The sequence below is a fragment of the Oryza brachyantha genome, chromosome 3 (assembly GCF_000231095.2).
Source record: "Oryza brachyantha chromosome 3, ObraRS2, whole genome shotgun sequence".
Lineage (NCBI taxonomy): Eukaryota > Viridiplantae > Streptophyta > Magnoliopsida > Poales > Poaceae > Oryza > Oryza brachyantha.
In genome coordinates, this window is record NC_023165.2 from 29,315,516 (window position 1) to 29,334,211 (window position 18,696).

Sequence of the window (18,696 nt, forward strand, 5' to 3'; positions counted from 1 at the left end):
TCTCCCCGCCGTCCGTTTCGCCTCCCGCTATATAAGCCCCTCCCCCCTCCTCTTCACCAAGTTCCAACCAAACCCCCCCCCCCTCTCCCCTCGCCGCCACCTCTCTCTCTCTGCTTCTGCTTCGATCCAAGGAGAGGAGAGGAGAGGAGAGGAGAGGAGATATCTAGAAGCTTCGGGATGGCGGTGGCGCTCCGGCTCCCCGGGGTCGCGCGCGCGGCCAGGCTCGGGAGGGAGCAGCCGCATCTTCTCGCGTGCGCCGCGGCGGCTGCTAGGCCGGGAGGGAAGTGTTCGAGTTCGAGGACGAGGGGCTTGGTGGTGCGGTGCCGGAGCGGGGCGCCCGCGGTTGTGCTCAACAAGGACGACGCGGCCTCGGTGGCGGCCGCCTCCGCCGTCGCGACGGGTTTTACTGTCGTCATGAAGTTCGGTGGCTCGTCGGTGGCGTCGGCCGAGCGGATGCGGGAGGTGGCCGATCTCATACTCGGGTTCCCCGAGGAGAATCCGGTGGTTGTTCTCTCCGCCATGGGGAAGACCACCAATAACCTCCTCCTGGTGACCATTTCTTAACCTCGCTGTGAAATGCATTGATTGTGTAGCGCCATTTTTGTGCTAGGCGTGACTGGCTGATTGATTGTTCAGGCCGGAGAGAAGGCTGTGAGCTGCGGCGCCCCGAAGGCGTCCGAAATTCCCGAGCTCGCGGTCATAAAAGAGCTCCATGTTAGGTGCGTCTCCTTCGTTTTACTCTTTCGTGATCCTTCTCGTGTTAGTTTCAGAGTGTTCAATCCTGACTATTCGTGGTTTTGTTGTGCTCAGGACGATTGATGAGCTGGGATTGGATAGATCGATTGTTTCAGGTATATTGCTCTTCACATGTTGGTTCCAGTGCTTCTTCCTGAGAAATTTCAGCACTGAAAGCTTAGACTGACTGATAACTTCCCCTTTTTCCTTCCGTTGGCCGAAACATACACAACAAAATGTCTGTTCCAGTTCTATGACTTTGAACTGAAGTTAAAGTAGACCGTGGACTATCCAAACAAGCTGGAGTGATTTGCACTCCTAAGTTTGTCCTGTAATTTTGCATCCTCTGATCTGTCCGTTTATCTTCCAGTTCTTGAACTTCTGATTGATAATGTTGCTACTTGGGATGGCGGTTCATAGCATTAACATTGTTTAACTCATTTTACTAATATGAAGCTGATTTTCAAAATTCAAATTGCCCCCTATTTCCTTTTTTAAGTTGTCTACGACAAATTATTGAATACTGCCATTTTCACAGTTCTGGTCGTCATAAGTATTTACAGAACCTTATTATTTTAAAGGCTAAGTCTATCAAAACTGCAGGTACTTCAGATTAGGGCACTTAGCACTAGCATCCATTAATGGACATGTCATGTCTTTCTTTTTTCAATAAAAACGAAGAAGCTTCCCTCCGATGGGAATTTTTTAAGCTACATAGACAGTCCTCATTATAATAAGAACAAATTTTGATATCAAAAGATAGACAATATTTGATATTTGTGGTCGAGGATTGTCAATGAACACCACCAAGCTTTCCTTTAATGCTGTATGGTTCTGACAGGACATAAGGTCGTTATCATCCTTCTTTTTATCATTTTCAGCAGAATACCTTTCTATTTGGTATGCAACAAGGAAAGCTTGTAGATCCTATAGCTTAGTGCTTCCACCCTAGTTGGTTTAACTAAAGTAGTGGTTTATAACGTTATGTCTCTGTTAGTTCTATGTTCTAACGATGCTTTGAATTCCTACAAGGGACACATTATTGTTGAACAGTCCTACAGTAGATGACAGGTAGCAATTTGGCTTTCTATCGGTCCAGTTTCTACATACAACAACCAAATAATGTAAATGTACAAGTATGTAGAACAGACTCCAATTTCCTTACTTAGAATTCCCAGTCTAATGATAAGGAAATGGAACATGTGACATTTCCTCATCATCTAAACCTGTCAGTTTCTCTACTTGTGTTACCCAGTACCCACCATGTTTTAAACATGAAAGATTGTAGACAGCTGAAAATGTGGTATGCCGCATGCTTAGTTATACATCAGAATATCATTTTAAGATATTGCCAATTCAACATTTCTCATTCCTTATCTTTAATCGAAGTTACTTTCCTTGGCATTGTACTTTCTATTAGCATAGTAATTATCACTGTTAATGTCAACAGGTTTATTGGATGAATTGGAACAACTTCTTAAGGGTATTGCTATGATGAAAGAGCTGACTCCTAGAACACGGGATTATCTTGTTTCCTTTGGTGAATGCATGTCTACAAGAATATTTGCTGCATATTTGAATAAACTTGGGAAAAAGGCTCGGCAGGTATATGCTTGTAGCAAATGCATTGATGTAGTGGGTTTAACTGAACGTTTCTTGTGTGCCTTGTTTCAATCTAGCCTGTAGACCTTTTTTGTGGAAAAAATCCATATATTTTATCTAAAAAAGCAACATCTGAACCTGTGAAAAAAAAATAGAGAATTTTGCTATCACAGCAAATTGACTAGGTTATAGGAATAAGATAACTTTTGGGACTTCATTAGATTTATCCCTTGCTCATTTGATTTATAGACTGTAGACAGGTTATCTCTACCTAGTGGTCTAAACTATGAAATTTATTTTCTTATCAATAGAGCTGATCTCTTGCGTGTAAACTGCTAACTGCCAACTGGAACCTGCTAAAAAAAATTGGTGCCAATACGATCAGCCTTTTATATGCCCTATGAGTCTATGAAAGGTAAACAATTACATGAGTAATCCACTAAAACACATTTCTTTTCTCTTCTTTTTCCTTTTAATTTCTCATATTCATTCACCATAGGAACAGTGTCGGTGTTCCATTCCATAGAAAGTCGGTCTTATTGTGCTTCTATATGTGTAATATTTTCTAATTTATTGTTATTATATCGGGGGATGATTTAATTGTCTTTTGGTACCTTTTAGTTCTATTAATTCCTAGAAGTTTGGGTTTCTAATCATGAAGCGATTACGTGAACTTTCAGTGCAAGCAGTTATCGGTATATATGTGGTCCAGGTTTTAGCCTGACGATGTCTTAACTAAATTTTGTTTGCATGCAGTATGACGCCTTTGATATTGGCTTCATAACTACTGATGATTTCACAAATGCGGACATTCTTGAAGCGACATATCCCGCTGTTGCAAAGAGGCTACAGGGTGATTGGATTGATGACCCAGCTATTCCCATAGTTACTGGTTTTCTTGGGAAGGTGTGCATATTTTCCATTACTCATATTTAAGGCCATCGTATCTAATGTTTATGATGCTGCACTTGAATAAGATCTTGTGTTTGTGTTTATGATGATGCACATCAAATTTCAGGGATGGAAATCATGTGCTGTCACCACTTTAGGCAGAGGTGGCAGTGACTTGACTGCTACTACCATTGGTAAAGCATTGGGATTAAGAGAGATCCAGGTTTGTGTTCCGGAATTTGTGATAATTGCCTGTTGAAAGTTCACTTTCTCCCAGAACTCATTCAACACCTTTAAGCTTCTATGTGTAAACACTTTTCTTAGAAGAAGCCTTGTATTTTGTTCTGTTAATTATGTTTCTGCCGTTGGGGAATTTGCTAGATGTTTAACCATATCATCTGAAAGTTACCAATATCCTATGTGGTGTCTCTGAGGTCTGTTGTATTTTGCAATTTTGCAGGCTGTTGTAACTCATTTTTGTTCTAATCTCTAACAGGTATGGAAGGATGTAGATGGTGTGTTGACCTGTGATCCTAATATTTGTGCAAACGCAATACCTGTACCCTACTTGACTTTTGAGGAGGCAGCTGAACTTGCCTACTTTGGTGCACAGGTATTGCAGAGTTTATTACTATGTTGATACAATTATTCTGTGAGTTGTGACACTCTCCTGGTAATTTAGCAAGCATGGTCAACTATTGTTATGCTCACACATACTTTTTGCAATGTTAGGTTTTGCATCCCCAATCAATGAGACCAGCCAAAGAAGGTGGTATACCAGTTAGAGTTAAGAACTCGTATAACCGTCGTGCACCTGGTACTGTTATTACTAAAACAAGAGATTTGAGCAAGGTTAGGCGTAGGAATAGATTTTGTTTCTTCTCTTTGTAAATACTTCCTGTTGTTTTCTGATTTTTGTACATTATTTTTCAGAGTATATTAACGAGCATTGTATTGAAATCAAACATTACTATGCTGGATATAGTTAGCACAAGGATGCTTGGTCAGTATGGTTTTCTGGCAAAGGTATTTTAATATGCTTGCTGCTCTTCTGGATATTTTCTTGACTTATTCATGTCAGTAACTTGTTCATAATCCTATGCTCTTGTACAGGTTTTCTCAATATTTGAAGATTTAGGTATCTCTGTTGATTGTGTGGCTACTAGTGAAGTCAGTATATCATTGACACTAGATCCATCAAAACTATGGTGTCGTGAATTGATCCAGCAGGTGAGTGGTTTTCTGTCCACTCCTGCTAGCAAATTAATCGGATACAGACCATGTTCTATATGTTCCTTAGCCAAATCTATCATACATATGTCAACTATTGGGTGTGGGGGTATCAGTAAAATATTGTACAAAATCCAGAAGTTTGAATTGCTTGTGAATAGTTGAATGTGTTCTATTTTAGTTGTGTCCTTTACTTTGACAAATATAGATACTTGGAACAGTATAAAAGCTCATCTACAAACCTGTCGTGGACATTTAAACTCAAAATAACAGAGAATGGCTGCAAGTAGTTCTGCAGGATCAGCACTTAATGCTTTTTACAGGTCCTGCGTTGTAGTTATTCTTTTTCGATTTTTCCTTCCTTGCAGTGCTGATGCATGCATAAAATACTTACTGTACTAGCTGTACTCTTAGTTCAATATTTATTTGTCTTCTTGGGGTGATGTGGCAGGAGCTGGATCATGTGGTCGAAGAGCTTGAAAAGATTGCAGTTGTCCATCTACTGCAGCGCAGGTCTATCATATCACTGATAGGGAATGTACAGAGATCTTCATTGATTCTTGAGAAGGTGGTTGAGGTTCTCTTCTCTCAGTTACTGAACTCTGGTTGGACATCTTATTGATGGAGACGATTAGTTGCAATCTTTTGCAGGGCATTGACCTGACCGGTTCATTTTACATCTAATCATTTATGTCGTTGCTGTATGCCAGGCTTTTAATGTTCTACGGAGAAATGGCGTTAACGTCCAGATGATCTCACAAGGAGCATCCAAGGTATCCATCCCCTCTCTCCCAAATGGAAACGAAATTGTTTTGTCACACGTCAAATGGAGTTTGAACATACTAGCTGTACATGTGCAGGTGAACATTTCATTGGTAGTCCATGATAGCGAGGCGAAACAGTGTATACAGGCACTTCATTCAGCGTTTTTTGAGAACGGCTTCTTGTCAGAAGTTGAGGGAGAAGATCTTCTACATAATGGCTCTCCCGTGAACTCAAATGGTGTCATTTATGGAAATTAGCCGACCTAGACCTTGTGTTTGGTAAGGCTCCAAACTCTAAACTACTAGCTTCAACCTTCCACTCTAGTCCAGTGTGAGCTAGCTGAGTTGGAGGGCAACTCAAAACTATTTGGCTTGATCAGCTCCAGAACTTTAAAAAGAGAACTAAAAGAGAGGATGCCAGTTTTACGTAATTACATCAATAAATGAGTAGAGCAGCAAAAACCTAACTCCATCCTTTTAAGTTCAGTTCATTTTGTAGGAGCAGCTCTACTAACTCAGCTCTGGTTCTAAGTAAGTTGGAGTTAGAGCTAGGGTTATGCTAAACCGGCCCTTAGCATTTCCTGCTATTGTTGTATCTTTGGATAGGTTTAAAGGTGATTCAGGCATGTAGTCATTTAGGCCACCTCGGTGAATTTCCCTTGGTGTTGTAAGAGCCATATAAGATGTACTGCTTGGTGGTGTTATAATCTTGGCATGTCTACGACTACTTCTCTTTCGTACTAGTTTGAATCGAGTGCTTGGAAGCTGTCTTGGAGGATTGAAGGTGTCTGCTTGTTGAAAGCATTCCCGGGCTTCGTCTAATGATGATCACAGTAATAGTATTAAGTTTGCTGCAAGACAGATCAGCCATGGGGCTTAATTACCATTGTTTGTCAATTCTCTTCTTAATAAGAATAAGCCGGTGTTAAAACAATTATTTTGTGGGAAACCCCATGATAACCTAAAAAGATAGTGGGTGATTTTTTTGGGGTTTTAATGGAAAAGGTCAAACAATATATTTGTAAACGAAAAATAATTTTTGAATAAAACTTTTATATACGTATTTTTAGCGATATAAAAGCCAATGATAGAAAATAAACTTAGTGGAAAATCTGAAATCAACTCTTGAAAATTTAAATTTTGACTTATAAAAGAAGTGAAAAGATAGAGTGATATTTTCCTACACCGTACAACTTTGCTACCACAGTAATTATAGGCCTTTTGGATCAAATTGTATTCACCCCCATCTTTTCGATTCCACTTTACGCTTATAAGTAAAAAGATTCCACTTTACGCTTATAAGTAAACGTTTGAATTTTTAATCTTAAATTTAAAGTTGATTTTGAGATTTTGAGAATTAAAAAAAAAACATGGCACGCCTATCAGAAGGATGGAAACAAACGAGATTGGAAACTTCTTAAATTAACAATTTTTGGTAGAGCACAATTGCCCATTGGGTAAGGTAGGTTAAAAGAGTGTATAATTAATTTGTTGCCCTACTAAATTTTGGGTAGGTTAAAAGTGGAGGCAAAGCGAGCCGGGCTTCTAACTGTATACAGCATCTACATTATGCGGAAACGTAGCCAAATCCATAAATACAGCATCTACATTATGTGACATATATTGACAGTACCGGCACTAATAACATCATATACCCCCCCACCCCACCAGCTCATTACTGTCTTGATTCAACTGATTTGCAACAACTCTTCGCAATTACTGTACTCCCATTCACATATTGAGTTACTGGCCTGTGACTGAAACTACATGTATATCAATTGCATTCTTCCAGGTACAGCTGATTCTACAGATAGAACCATTTGTGCCTGCTACGAGCTACTCAGATATCATCAGTCTCAGTTTGCATTTGGAGCTTCTGTAGCAATGCCTTCTTTTCCTCTTCAGGGAGGGCGTTGAACATAAAAACAGATTTGTCGCCGATGTCATCCTGAGTCATGAGAAACAGATCATCAGAATTGTAATGCTGTAAAGAACAAAATTTTCTCGCTACTAAATATTGATGATGATGTTAGATGCAGGACATTTTGAGGAATTTGTACCTTGATGGGCTGTTGGAATTTTCTTGCTGCAAATACAGTGAATAGAACCATCCAAACTCCTAAAAGGCCGGCTTTTGTTCCATCATCCATTAGACCAGACTGCATGAGGTGACAAAAGACAAATGCAAGAAAAGATGAATACTCTAATGCACCTGCTGCTGTAACTTCTCTAGCAGTGAACAAGGTGAAACCATTTTTTTTTTTGGGAAACAAGGTGAAGCCGATTCATAAGTCATAACAGACTGAATTTGTAACGGATCTCAGAGGCTTAATTTACCAGGTGCCCAAGAAGAAGGCCTGGGATTACAAAAGTTAAGATACCAGCTTCCAGTTTTCCATAGCAGAGACCTGTGGATGCATTCTTTGTCAGACAATGGACGATTTGAATTCAATCCAATGTTTTCGAAATTCATTCATACAATCGTCATCCAAAGCCACAAAAATGCTGGACGGGTGAAATGCTCTGATGAAATCTGCTCAGTATAAACAGTTCAACACTACTAGTCTACTGGAATAGAACACTACACAATTACACCATTTGATTCATGGAGGTTGAGGCGCAATTGTACATCACCTTCCTTGAAGACGAGGCCTGTGAGCGCCGCAAACGTAGGCCCGACGAACCACAGCGCGGCCGGGTGGTCGAGCACGTAGCGGACCAGGCTCTCGTCGAGCGGCTGCGCGGCGGCGACGTACGTCCCGACGGAGCCGAGGGCTCCGACCACCCACAGCGCCTGCAGGAAGCGCTTGATCGGGGTGACGTAGATGTGAATCAGCACGAGCGACAGCCCCAGCCCCGCCGCTCCGGTGGCGTAGAACAGATCGAGGCTCTGCCTGACGGCGTCGCCGGCGGCGTTCCCCTCCGGGATGAAGGCCGCGGAGGCGGCGGCCACGAAGGAAGCCGCGGCGGTGACCAGCCCGGACCGATACAGAAGAACCTCGCGGACGTCGGAGTACTCGACGGTCCAGGGCCCGTACACGCCGTCGTAGACGTTCCGGTCGGCGACGGCCCTGAGCCGCCCCGCGGCCGCGGCACGGCGGCGGCCGAGGCAATGGAGTGGAAGAGGCCGTGATGCGGTGGAGGTTATCCCCAGCCTGGGGTGCGGCCGCAGAGGCGGGAGGAGGAGGACGGTGGCGGTGGCGGCGGCGGCGGCGGCCATGGCGTCACTCGCTGCTGCGATATTTTGGGGGAGATTTTCCGGCGAGGTCGCGAGACGGAAGCGTGGCCGTGGGACTCAGTGGCGACCTCACGCTCAACGGACGGCGCAGATTCAGTCGAGGTGCGCAGATCCAACGGCCTATAATGATCCGTACCGCCGGTGTGCCGCCAGCCGCCACGTGTACAGAGTTGCCTCCGTTTGGGCCGCCATGTAAAGTCTAAATCCCGTACATAGGCCACACGCCATTCCAGCCCAAACACAATGGGCCGCGGGATCAGCGCCGTCGCCTTCTTCGTCTCCGGCATTGAATTCGTACCATTGTTTTTTTAGATAAAATTCAAGAAAGTTTAAAAGAGTTTTCCTGACATATTACCCGAATGGCTGCCGGTTTGCGCAATTCCGTGGGCTGCCTGCGCATGCAGTGATTAAAAGCTACTGCTACTGCATCTGCATCTGCAGGCCACCGGCCGGACCACCGCGACCATCAGTGGCCGGATGCTGGATGCACGAGTTCATCTGTTCATGCTTCATTAAATTAGTTGCAGATCGAGATAAGATGGTCCAAATCGATCTCTTATAACATGAGGCACGTACGATCGATCATGTTCATGATCAGTGTTCTGAGCCGTAAATGTACATGTACGCGTATACATACATGATACATGCACGTACGTACACGTGCTACGATGCATGGATATATCTATCAGCTGAAAGATGAGCTAGTAGCTACTCGATCGATCGATCGATCAGAGAATGGCGGGGGAGAGGAGCTTGAGCTTGCCGCCGTACTCCTCGGCGAGGTTGGAGTCGTCGATGGCGTCCCGGAGCGTGGCGTGCAGGTCCTTGTCGGCGACGAAGACGAACTTCTTCTTGGTGTTGTCGTCGATGAAGGGGTAGACGATCTTCCAGGCCGCCATGAAGACGTAGGGGACATGGATGAGGAACACCCTGCCCAGCCTCTCCGGGTAGTAGTTCTGCATGATCTCCAGCGCCGCCACGTAGGCGCGGATGTCGCAGTTGGCGTAGTACCCCCACCCGCGCAGGTCGGCCACGGCGGCGAACTTCTCCTGCCCGCCGTTGCCGGCGGGGAGGCGCGCGCATGTGCGGTCGAGGACGTAGACGACGAAGCGCTTGAACTCGTCGAGGTCGCGGCGGGCCGGGGAGTGGCGGGCGCCGAAGCCGTACACCAGCGGCCGCCCCTGCCGGTCGTAGCCCTGCATGTAGAGCTTCTCCTGCGCCAGCTCGCCGCGCACCTCGCCGTCGGTGATGGCGCGGCCGCCCGGCTTGAACTCGCGCTTCCACTGCAGGTACCTGAGCAGCATCGCCGCCGCCTTGCCGATGCTGTGGTCCCGCGCGCGCAGGAACCGACGCAGCTGGTAGTCGTCCTCCTCCTGCACATGCACACACCCACCATTCATGCATCACACACTGATTACTTCTACTAATTACTTCTACCAAGAGCATGTACAACAACAGTCTATAAGTCATCTATAAATATATTTTAAGAAGATAAGAGTGGAGAGAAAATGACGATGTACTACAGATTTATAGCCAGTTGTAGCATAGACTTCAAAATATACGTGTATGAAGGTGAGATATGACAGTATATATTTTGTAGATAGTTATCGGAAGAATTGACTATTAAATCAACTATATATATATATGAATTGGAGCTAGTAATTAGAACTTGCTCTAATTCATCATTGACGTTGATTAACTGTAGCTAGGTATGCTGCTTTTGCTGATGGTCAGCTCAGCTAGCTAGGCAGTCTGGTCCAATTTGATGTGTACTGATGGCTAGCTAGAGGGCAATGATGGTATTGACCAACATTTATGAAGGGCTTTTTGCACAGTACTGTTTGATGCATCGCCGGATCAAGGCCGGCCATTGTTTGTCGATAATAAATAATGGTAGTGTAGGCGTCCATGCAACTGTTCATCTTTATAATTGTGGACTAGTATTCAATACTGTCTCACTCCACAAGACCGTACGCGTGTACGTCCATCTACTTATCAAATTAATATTATATGTTATATTATATATATAATATTTTGTTACTGATATATAGATCTCACTCTGTATTGAATCCACGTATTATTGCATTTCGTCGGCATTTATGCGGGTCCAAAAGGTGAGTTGACTCCGTGACCATCACTGTTTACTACTGTATACCGGACGTCCTAATTAATCTTGCAGTGATTGATACTCCCTCCATTTCGTAATATAAGACTTTCTAACATTGTCTAGATTTATTAATTAATGAATCTATATAATTTATATATATGTCTAGATTTATTAACATCCATATGAATTTAGGTAAGGCTAGAAAGTACGGAGGTAGTATATTAATTACCAATAAGCAAATAGTGGTGTATTTTCCTAATTGGATGGATGGGTTTGACGTGGCAGATGGTTAGGTGGCGTGTCGCTGAATGAAATTTGGGAGCTTACGAGAAGAGAAACAGCTAGAGGCTCGTGAGCAGCACTTGAGAGAGATCGATGATGACGAGACGTGGATGTTCAATCGCTAACTACTTTGGTCTAACCTTCAACTACCTGGGGCTGGGGCTAGCTGGATAGACTGATGGATGGCCTCTCGTCTCAAACCATTTTTTATATATTGCAAAGATGTCACTAGAATAACAATTCTAGTAGTAATTTTACAATAATATTTTAAACCAGTATTAAATTTACAACTGTTCCTTTAATTTAACATCGTTGATTTACCATTCATTTTGTTAAAAAAGTTATATAATTATTAATTATTTTTATTATAGTTTAATTTATTTGCTACATAAACTTTAAGTATAATTTATAATTTTACATATTTAGAATAATAAATTAAATAAAACGAACGATTAAATATATATCTAAATCAATAATGTTAAATAAATCAACAACGTTAAATAAAAAAGGACAATTCTCGCAGCCGACAAAATGGAAGAAGTGTCTGTGTTAGACCAAACTGCATTGTATTGCGACCAGAAATACGTGCTTGTGTTGTGTGTAACTACTTGCAGTACGGCAGCCCAACTAACTAACCAAGGCGTTATTATGTTTCTGTTTCAGCCGTGAGCAAACTAATCCAGCAGTGTGGCAAGGACGTGTTTGATTCGATCGGTTAATTTTTGTTGCCCATTTGATTCGGTACGGACACTGGGATCTCCCGACAGATTTGTACCAGCTATTCTGATTTGGTTTTTTGTAATTTAATTGGTCTCTGATTAATTTAATCTGTAACTACGATCCGGCGTATCCTATCAGTAATCTGTGCCTCTGTGGGTTACCTAGGTCGAAATTAAATCGACAGAGAGACAAAACAAATTATCAAGGAATTGCGTTCGTATTTAAGTTGTTCTTCAGTCCACAAGATGAAGATGAAGATGAAGAGGAAAATTAAAACGACGGAGGACATTGGTTTTGATCGTTAAGGACGCCATGGATGGAAGCTAACAAATTAAGCTATCTAGGTGAGTCATGCGAAGAGGACGGTGAACTGGGTCTAACCTTGCATGCAGGGTCCTGGGCTTCCACGACGGCCCTCAGCTCGGCCACCTTCTTCCACTCCGTCACGTCGCCGTCGTCGCCGGCGCCGGCGCCGGCGCGGCGGTCGTCTCCCTCCTTGCAGTAATCCATGGCTTAGCTACTCCACCTCCTCCTCCTCTACCTTTCTGCAGAACACTCGAAACTACCTAACAAATTCAGAAACTGAAGCCGATCGATGGAGAGCTAGGGAGAGAGGAAGGCGCTATTTTTATAGCAGGAGAAGCAAAGCTGCAGATGGTTGCAGATCGAGTCGCTCACCGGCCTATTTATGGTTGTGGCCTCCTAATTAACCTGTTCCAACTTACTAACGCTGACAGCATCATACTTGCATATGGCTTTCCATTGTGTTGCACAGAAATAAAGAGACTTCTTTTCTGCAAACACTTTGGGCATGTTGCTGCTGCCTAGCTAACTGAAATTACCAAGGGCTAATTTGATGATGATAATTATGGCTAAGTACTATAAGTATGACAAGCAGATTCCAGAACACTGATAAGAGGAGGTTTGAACTTTGACGGTCAAACACAGACAAATTGAAGAGTCGTTATTTGTGCAGCGGAGTCGACGGTAATACATGGAACGTGTTTTTGACTCCTTTGTTACTATCGAAAAATGGACGCGAAATTTTCTTCTTTTTTGGCGCAGCGTTCATTGTTTATCTCCCATCATAAGTCCCGTAAATCACAAACCCCTTATCACTGACCACTGGCTGCAAATACAAAACACTGAAACAGTGCTGTTGTTGATGTCGTTTTAAACGCAAGAAGCCAAGAATATGAAACAAAAAGTTCACTGTATATATTTTCTTGTGCAGAATAAGATCGAGAGGGGCAAAAGATGTTACGTTGTGGACTAGCATCAGAAACTGGTGGTGACCAACGATGTAATGATGCGTGCAGCGAATGGCGAGTGTCAATGAGAGACAGAGACGTTAGCCTGTCAGTTGATTAGCTCTAATGGTTTTTAGTCGTGAAGTGGTGACCGGGAAAAAGCCTAATGGCATATTTGCAAAAAAAAATAACTTATAAAAAAACTTTTAGATATATGTTGATATGTTCTTAACGATCTAAAATTTAAAGTCAAAACATAAATCATGACGAAAAAATCATCAAAATTAATTCAAAATTTAAGATTAAAATTTTGGCTTATAAACAGAAACACGAGCAATAGACAAGCCAACAAATTTGCCAAGAAGTCACGTTAGGCGTCACCTTCCAGTACTTGGAGAAGATGCATCACCAGTCGCAACAAGGAATTTTCCTCGTGGGCCTTTTTGTTTTTTTGGTTTTGGCAGAGGCAATGGCTAACCAACCAGCAGGTAGCTCGAATTCAATTGAAATTGCTGCAACGCTCGATTGATTTGGGCATAAATGCAATGCAATACTGCCCTACCTGTACCGACGCTGCCCCCACGCCCAACCTGTGGCTCGCACACACGCATGCATTGCAATGGACCTGACCTCTCTCGCTTGGTCCAGTACAACGCCGTACGCGCGGCGTCGCGTGTGGCGCACCGCGCGCCACGACGCCAACCCAAATGGCATGCCAATATGATAGCATAAATGTTATATACTCCCTGTTAATTAATTAATGTAAAAAACGTGTGTGGTTAGTAGTATAAACGTGTTGTGTGTAACCGGCGATGATAGTTTAAAATGTGATGTGAAAAACATGTCAGTCGTGTATCCCAGAGAAACGTGACACGACGAGAAATAGAGAGGTAGAAAAGAACTGTACAACTTTACGAGGGATGAAAGAAAAGATATAGATAACTAAGTGAATTGAATTTTGTGGATTAACCATCGGTTGTTTCGGTCGATACTGAGCCCCTTATAATTATAGGAGAGTTGGTCATGTGTAAATGTAGTTTTTCTCTATATCCAATTAGGCTCAGGCAAAACATTATATGATTTAGGACTCATAAAACCGTCACCGCTAAATAAGGAGACAAAAACATAGCTATTTTGAACTCGGACTAGAAGTCTACCAGTCAAACCATCCAGTTTGAGCACTCAAGACATATAAGGTCAGTCGGTCAGACCACCGTTCATTGTTAGGATAGCATACCCAAACCTACAGTTAAACAGAGTGAATGCTCTAATCTATCTTATAAACGACACTATACGAGAATTTTCTGTCAGGTTTGAGTTGATTCTTGTGAACTTTGTGCAGACTCATTTTTGTACTCTTGTAAGATGCACACGCTACTAGAGTTAAGCGATGTAATTAGGATGGTCCTGGCTTATGAGTGGATGGATGCATCTGGATGGGATGGCGTTGCCGCACGGCGAGATCTGTGTCGCCTCCCAGCTTTTGGTTCCTCTCACAGGATCTTGGGAGTGATTAACGTATATTTATAAATAAAAAATAATTATGAACAATTTTTTATACACGTGTTATAAAAGTAAAGTCTAAAAATAAACTTTGCGATGAAAAGGCCTTTAAAATAAACTTTAAATTAGGATTAAAAATTAAATTTTAGCTTATAATTATAAATGGAAACAAAAAGATGAAGCTCCTCCTGATTCAGCCTCTCAGTAATCAGTAATCATCATGTTTACTGATTACACCCGTGGTCCATACCATTGCCATTGCCAGCCAGCACCATTTATCATTCATCATCTGTGCTGCCATTTGTGTAGAATGTTTTTATTGTTACTACTAGCAGCTGCTAGGTCCATGCACAAGGCACATCACAACTCACCCCGATTCGATTCGGCCCAGTTCCACCTCATCACCTTCCCAGGCAACTTTTAGTTATTCAGACACATTTTTGATCGAGCCATCACACCCACATGCTCTGTATCTCCTCCTCTGCTTTTGCTGTAACCACAGTGCAACACATTCATTTCACTTCGTCCGTATGCGTACGATCGTACGAACCATGATCCAAATTCATTGCAGATGGATATATGGTCCAGATTAGTTTCACCTGCTCACACAAGACACAGCTCGCACAGTGATCTTATCAGCAAAAAAAAAAGTTGATGGATTTTGATACAAGCAGTCAAGCACAAGCAGACGATTAGCATGGTTGTCATATACACTATTATTATTATGACATGCTTAGGTCTGGGTCTCATCAGATAATAAAGCTAGATCCTCTCAGAAAGTCAGAATTCTCTTGGGGAAGAAGCCCTCGTCATGCCCAGCAACAGGTTCAGAGATGAGGGCGTTGTTGCTGGATGTTTCATCACCCTTGCCGAAGCAGTATTCAGGTGCCTGCCATTCTGCGTCCTCCAGCACAGCACCCTCCTCAAAGGCCATAACATGGCTAGTCCTCGGTACAGATACAGTTTGCAAAAATGTCACCACAGAGGTAATACACAGTTATACACAAAGTGTTTGGTCATATCTCATGGTGAATTCAGGAAAAACAGTTAAACAGACGTCTCTGTGGCACCAATGCGGTGCAATTTGGATGTGGAAATACTAACTTATATTCAACTATTTTACAGCCAGCTTTACATGTTGGGCAGCTCATGAGTCATGACCATGCCAAACTTAACGGAGACTACACGTTGTATCACTTTGGTTGTCAATCTAAGCAGTGAGTGCTATTAACTATCAGGAGTAACTATACTAGTGTTGATTAACTACTAAAGTGCACATGCCGGTGACATACTAACACTGAAGGCATACTCTACTTTTAAGGAAAGATAACACAGAACTTGTAACTACAGGGACATTTACTAACACCCATAGGCCATATATTTTCCAGGTTTGCTACCTAGAACTCTTGACAGGAGGGAAACGACCATACTTGAAGACATGGCCAAAAAGAAAAAAAAAAGAATTTTCCAGTCAGATATTTGGCTCTGTTTATTTTGATGCGCTAGCTCAAAGCTGCAGATTTGAGAGTGAACATTGGGGAAAAAACACTGATAAATGCTAAGATGGTAAAGGTTTCATCTCATGGAGGATATATTAAACACTTGAAGATGATACTTCAAAGAGCTACATTACATGATCATCAATTAGATGGCATGTAAAATGCAGTGAAACAGCGGAGGATATGGCTCGATCTACCCGCAGATGAAACAAGAATTGGAAAAAATAACCATGGGAGGACCAGTAGCTACTAGCTGCTTAGAAATGGGGCAGCATTTCAGATCAAAGAAGGGTCTAGAGATAAGTGGAAACTGGAAACAAAGTTCATGGGGCCATGGGGGCATGGATCCTTCCCCTCAGCCATGTCCATTAGTTGGTGACTGACACCACAAGTATAATTTAAATAGCCTCACTTGTAAGCCCTAAAACAAGTGATAGAAAAACATGACAAGTGTTTAGAAGTTAATATTGCACTGTTTTTTAGTAAGAAATGCTTCAAATGAATTAGAAGAGGATTTCAGTACATCTATGGTGAAACCGATATGATCTGTTATGATGTTATTCATCCTTTTCTTTTTTTTTTCTTTTGCCTGGTTGGCCAAAGGCTGGCCAACCAGATTTCATTAAGAATGGAATTATTCATCCTGGTTGAGTCGTACCAATCCAAACTATAGCATCAACTATTTTCTTGAAACATCCTAGCATTAGTACTTCTCATGTGCTGGTTGAACTTTCCTAAGAAATCAATGTAGTACTAATAACAGAAAACAATGTAGATTCAAATCTGCAGCAACTCATAGATATATCCGATCAAAGCATAAATATGTAGCATATTCGACTGATATCTAGGAGTTGAGGACTCTGATACGCATGAAATTGTATCTGATTAAAGTATATTAACCACCCATCCACACGATCCTTTTGTGGCATTTAACCTACAACTGAGCTTCATGTATTGGGGTTTAACCTAGTCCTGAACTGTACTCTCCTTGATGAGTGCACTGTACAGTGTTATTTGATTTAATACTTTGTGCTTCATCAGTCCTGGTTGAATTGTGCCCACCCAAAGTGTAGTATCATTTTCATTTAAAAATATGCATCTTCAACATACTAGTAGCATTAGCATTCTTGACGAGCATATTGATTTCTCTTGTGCTATAGATCGAAATTCTCTCCTAAGAAACGATGTACTATATCAGATCAAAGTGTAGCCTTAAATTCATAGCAAGTCCAAGAAATCTGACCAAAGCATAAAAATATGGCATCTTGGACTCTGAATCTTAGTTCTGAACTCCAGGTGTTGGGCTTGAAACTACTTCTGAACTACATGTGCAGCACATGAGAGAGATCGAACAGGAAATGGAATGGATAATTAAGAGAAGTGTACCCTCAAATTCGCTGCATGTCCTAGACATCTGAATCTGGCCAAAGCATAAAAATGTGGCATTTTTAACTCTGAATACTGCTCCTTGTGGGCTATAATCGACTTCAGAACAAGAGGTGGTGTCGCTCTGACCTATTTCTGGACTAATTCACTACAGGTGTACCACAAGGAAGAGATTGAACAAGAAAATACCTGAGTAGAATTAGCTGTGTACATTTATAGGCAGGGTATTAGTCCAATTACAAAAAAGATTACTTTACCTGTGTAGAAGACCCATTTGACGGGGCGCTTGGTGCGGACGTCCTCGTAGTAGGTGATGAAGTCGGCCTTCGCAAAGACGTGGCAGTCGAACCCGCCGGTGGATTGGCGTCCGAGGTAGACGGAGCCCTGGACGAGCCAGTTTGGGGGCAGGATGCCGACGCCGACGGCGGCGGAGCGGCAGGTGCGGCGCGCCGGGGTGTAGAAGAAGGAGGTGCCGTTGTTCCACTCGTTGTCGTAGAAGGGCGCGTCGGCAGCGAGCTGGTAGCGGATGACGTGCAGGTTGCGGCCCCCCGGCCAGTCGTACCACAGGTCGGCCAGCGACAGGTTGCCGTGGAAGTCCATGAGGAGCTTGGCGTGGAACTGGGGCGGCCATGGCGTCGGTGTCGGGTCCTCGCCGTCGCCTGCGGCGTGCGGCGCGAGGACGCCGACGAGGAGAAGGAGCAATGCTGCGAGGAGTGGCGTCGCCGTCGCCGGCGTCTTGCCGCCGCCCATCCCGCGCCGCCGCTCAGCTGCAGCAACAACCAAACAGGTGGCGTGCGCGTCGTGTTGATGGGCTTGTTAGGAGGACTCTATTGCAATTGTGTAATTTTGAGGGGGTTTTATGAAAAACCGCGGCCTTTTCTGGTACGGTTTAGGCCCATTAACAAATGGGCCCGCTTTGTCCAACTGCTACAAGTTGGGCTTATTTCTTTCCTTAACAAGTACAACGCCTGCACCCAAGTGACCTGCCTTTCCTGGCCCGACGCAATTTTTAAGAGAAAATTCTATGCACGCTTCTAAAGTTTTAGCTTGTCTTCTTTGCACCTTTGAGTTTTGCTCATTACTTTGTAATATATACTTGACTTTTGGTTTTGAATTTTGATTCAAAATTTTCGTTCAACTGACGAAACGAGTAGACAAGATAGAGATCAAAACTGAAAGTAAAGGGTACACAAGAGATGGAGAAAACATAGGGGTATGAGAGGGATCAACTAGAATTTCAGAGGTATATGGAATTTTCTTAATTTTTAAACGCAATTAGATGAATCCGTATTCAGTACAGTAGTCATCTTCACTGTGATAATACAGCCTTCAAGACAGTGTCTGTCAAAAGAGAAAAACACAGAAGAAGAAGAACAAAAGTGGTGTTGGATTGGATGCAAGCAATCGACGGAGGACGCAGCAGCTAACGGTCGCTATACGATGGAAATGAGATTGTACCTGACATACACACAAACAAAAGTATACATAG

The 18,696-nt window shown here is 42.9% G+C and overlaps 4 protein-coding genes across 6 annotated transcripts; 1 reads left to right on the top strand and 3 right to left on the bottom strand.

Moving 5' to 3' along the window:
• The first annotated feature begins 88 nt into the window (after positions 1-88).
• On the top strand, positions 89-7,100 carry LOC102707481 (aspartokinase 1, chloroplastic). 2 transcript variants are annotated; one of them, XM_015835317.2, is made up of 14 exons: positions 89-549; positions 637-719; positions 811-851; positions 2,186-2,340; positions 3,094-3,243; positions 3,356-3,451; positions 3,725-3,841; positions 3,961-4,080; positions 4,162-4,254; positions 4,342-4,458; positions 4,910-5,035; positions 5,169-5,231; positions 5,319-5,501; positions 7,015-7,100. In XM_015835317.2, the coding sequence occupies exons 1-13, from the start codon at positions 178-180 to the stop codon at positions 5,478-5,480; spliced, it is 1,695 nt and encodes a 564-aa protein (XP_015690803.2). In that variant the 5' UTR covers positions 89-177; the 3' UTR covers positions 5,481-5,501; positions 7,015-7,100. The 2 variants fall into 2 exon arrangements, with proteins under 2 accessions (XP_015690803.2, XP_006652023.2); XM_006651960.3 differs by having other exon boundaries at positions 4,910-5,026.
• On the bottom strand, positions 6,769-8,507 carry LOC102707762. Its single transcript, XM_015835319.2, has 4 exons — positions 7,857-8,507; positions 7,560-7,630; positions 7,283-7,381; positions 6,769-7,170 (listed from the first exon to the last, which is right to left on the bottom strand). Exons 1-4 carry the CDS (start codon positions 8,440-8,442, stop codon positions 7,063-7,065), a joined length of 864 nt encoding a protein of 287 aa, XP_015690805.2. The 5' UTR covers positions 8,443-8,507; the 3' UTR covers positions 6,769-7,062.
• A 492-nt stretch (positions 8,508-8,999) lies between these two features.
• LOC102714275 (phosphatidylinositol transfer protein 3-like) lies at positions 9,000-12,358 on the bottom strand. 2 transcript variants are annotated; one of them, XM_006650837.3, is made up of 3 exons: positions 12,248-12,358; positions 11,951-12,114; positions 9,000-9,833 (listed from the first exon to the last, which is right to left on the bottom strand). In XM_006650837.3, the coding sequence occupies exons 2-3, from the start codon at positions 12,077-12,079 to the stop codon at positions 9,189-9,191; spliced, it is 774 nt and encodes a 257-aa protein (XP_006650900.2). In that variant the 5' UTR covers positions 12,080-12,114; positions 12,248-12,358; the 3' UTR covers positions 9,000-9,188. The 2 variants fall into 2 exon arrangements, with proteins under 2 accessions (XP_006650900.2, XP_006650899.2); XM_006650836.3 differs by lacking the exon at positions 12,248-12,358 and having other exon boundaries at positions 11,951-12,233.
• Positions 12,359-15,094: 2,736 nt separating this feature from the next.
• LOC102714718 (uncharacterized protein At4g14100-like) lies at positions 15,095-17,973 on the bottom strand. The gene is made up of 3 exons (XM_006650838.3): positions 17,465-17,973; positions 16,552-16,555; positions 15,095-15,269 (listed from the first exon to the last, which is right to left on the bottom strand). Exons 1-3 carry the CDS (start codon positions 17,955-17,957, stop codon positions 15,095-15,097), a joined length of 672 nt encoding a protein of 223 aa, XP_006650901.2. The 5' UTR covers positions 17,958-17,973.
• Between the last annotated feature and the right edge of the window lie 723 nt (positions 17,974-18,696).

What these genes read in the sequence shown, in the direction of transcription:
- LOC102707481 (XM_015835317.2), top strand. Translation starts at nt 178, where the DNA reads ATGGCGGTGGCGCTCCGGCTCCCCGGGGTCGCGCGCGCGGCCAGGCTC. An exon ending in CCACCAATAACCTCCTCCTG is followed by an intron (nt 550 to 636) that starts GTGACCATTTCT and finishes TTGATTGTTCAG; the next exon opens with GCCGGAGAGAAGGCTGTGAG. An exon ending in AGTATGGTTTTCTGGCAAAG is followed by an intron (nt 4,255 to 4,341) that starts GTATTTTAATAT and finishes GCTCTTGTACAG; the next exon opens with GTTTTCTCAATATTTGAAGA.
- LOC102707762 (XM_015835319.2), bottom strand. Translation starts at nt 8,442, where the DNA reads ATGGCCGCCGCCGCCGCCGCCACCGCCACCGTCCTCCTCCTCCCGCCT. An exon ending in GCCTTCTTCTTGGGCACCTG is followed by an intron (nt 7,382 to 7,559) that starts GTAAATTAAGCC and finishes CACCTCATGCAG; the next exon opens with TCTGGTCTAATGGATGATGG. An exon ending in AATTCCAACAGCCCATCAAG is followed by an intron (nt 7,171 to 7,282) that starts GTACAAATTCCT and finishes CTCATGACTCAG; the next exon opens with GATGACATCGGCGACAAATC.
- LOC102714718 (XM_006650838.3), bottom strand. Translation starts at nt 17,957, where the DNA reads ATGGGCGGCGGCAAGACGCCGGCGACGGCGACGCCACTCCTCGCAGCA.
- LOC102714275 (XM_006650837.3), bottom strand. Translation starts at nt 12,079, where the DNA reads ATGGATTACTGCAAGGAGGGAGACGACCGCCGCGCCGGCGCCGGCGCC. An exon ending in CCCAGGACCCTGCATGCAAG is followed by an intron (nt 9,834 to 11,950) that starts GTTAGACCCAGT and finishes GTGCATGTGCAG; the next exon opens with GAGGAGGACGACTACCAGCT.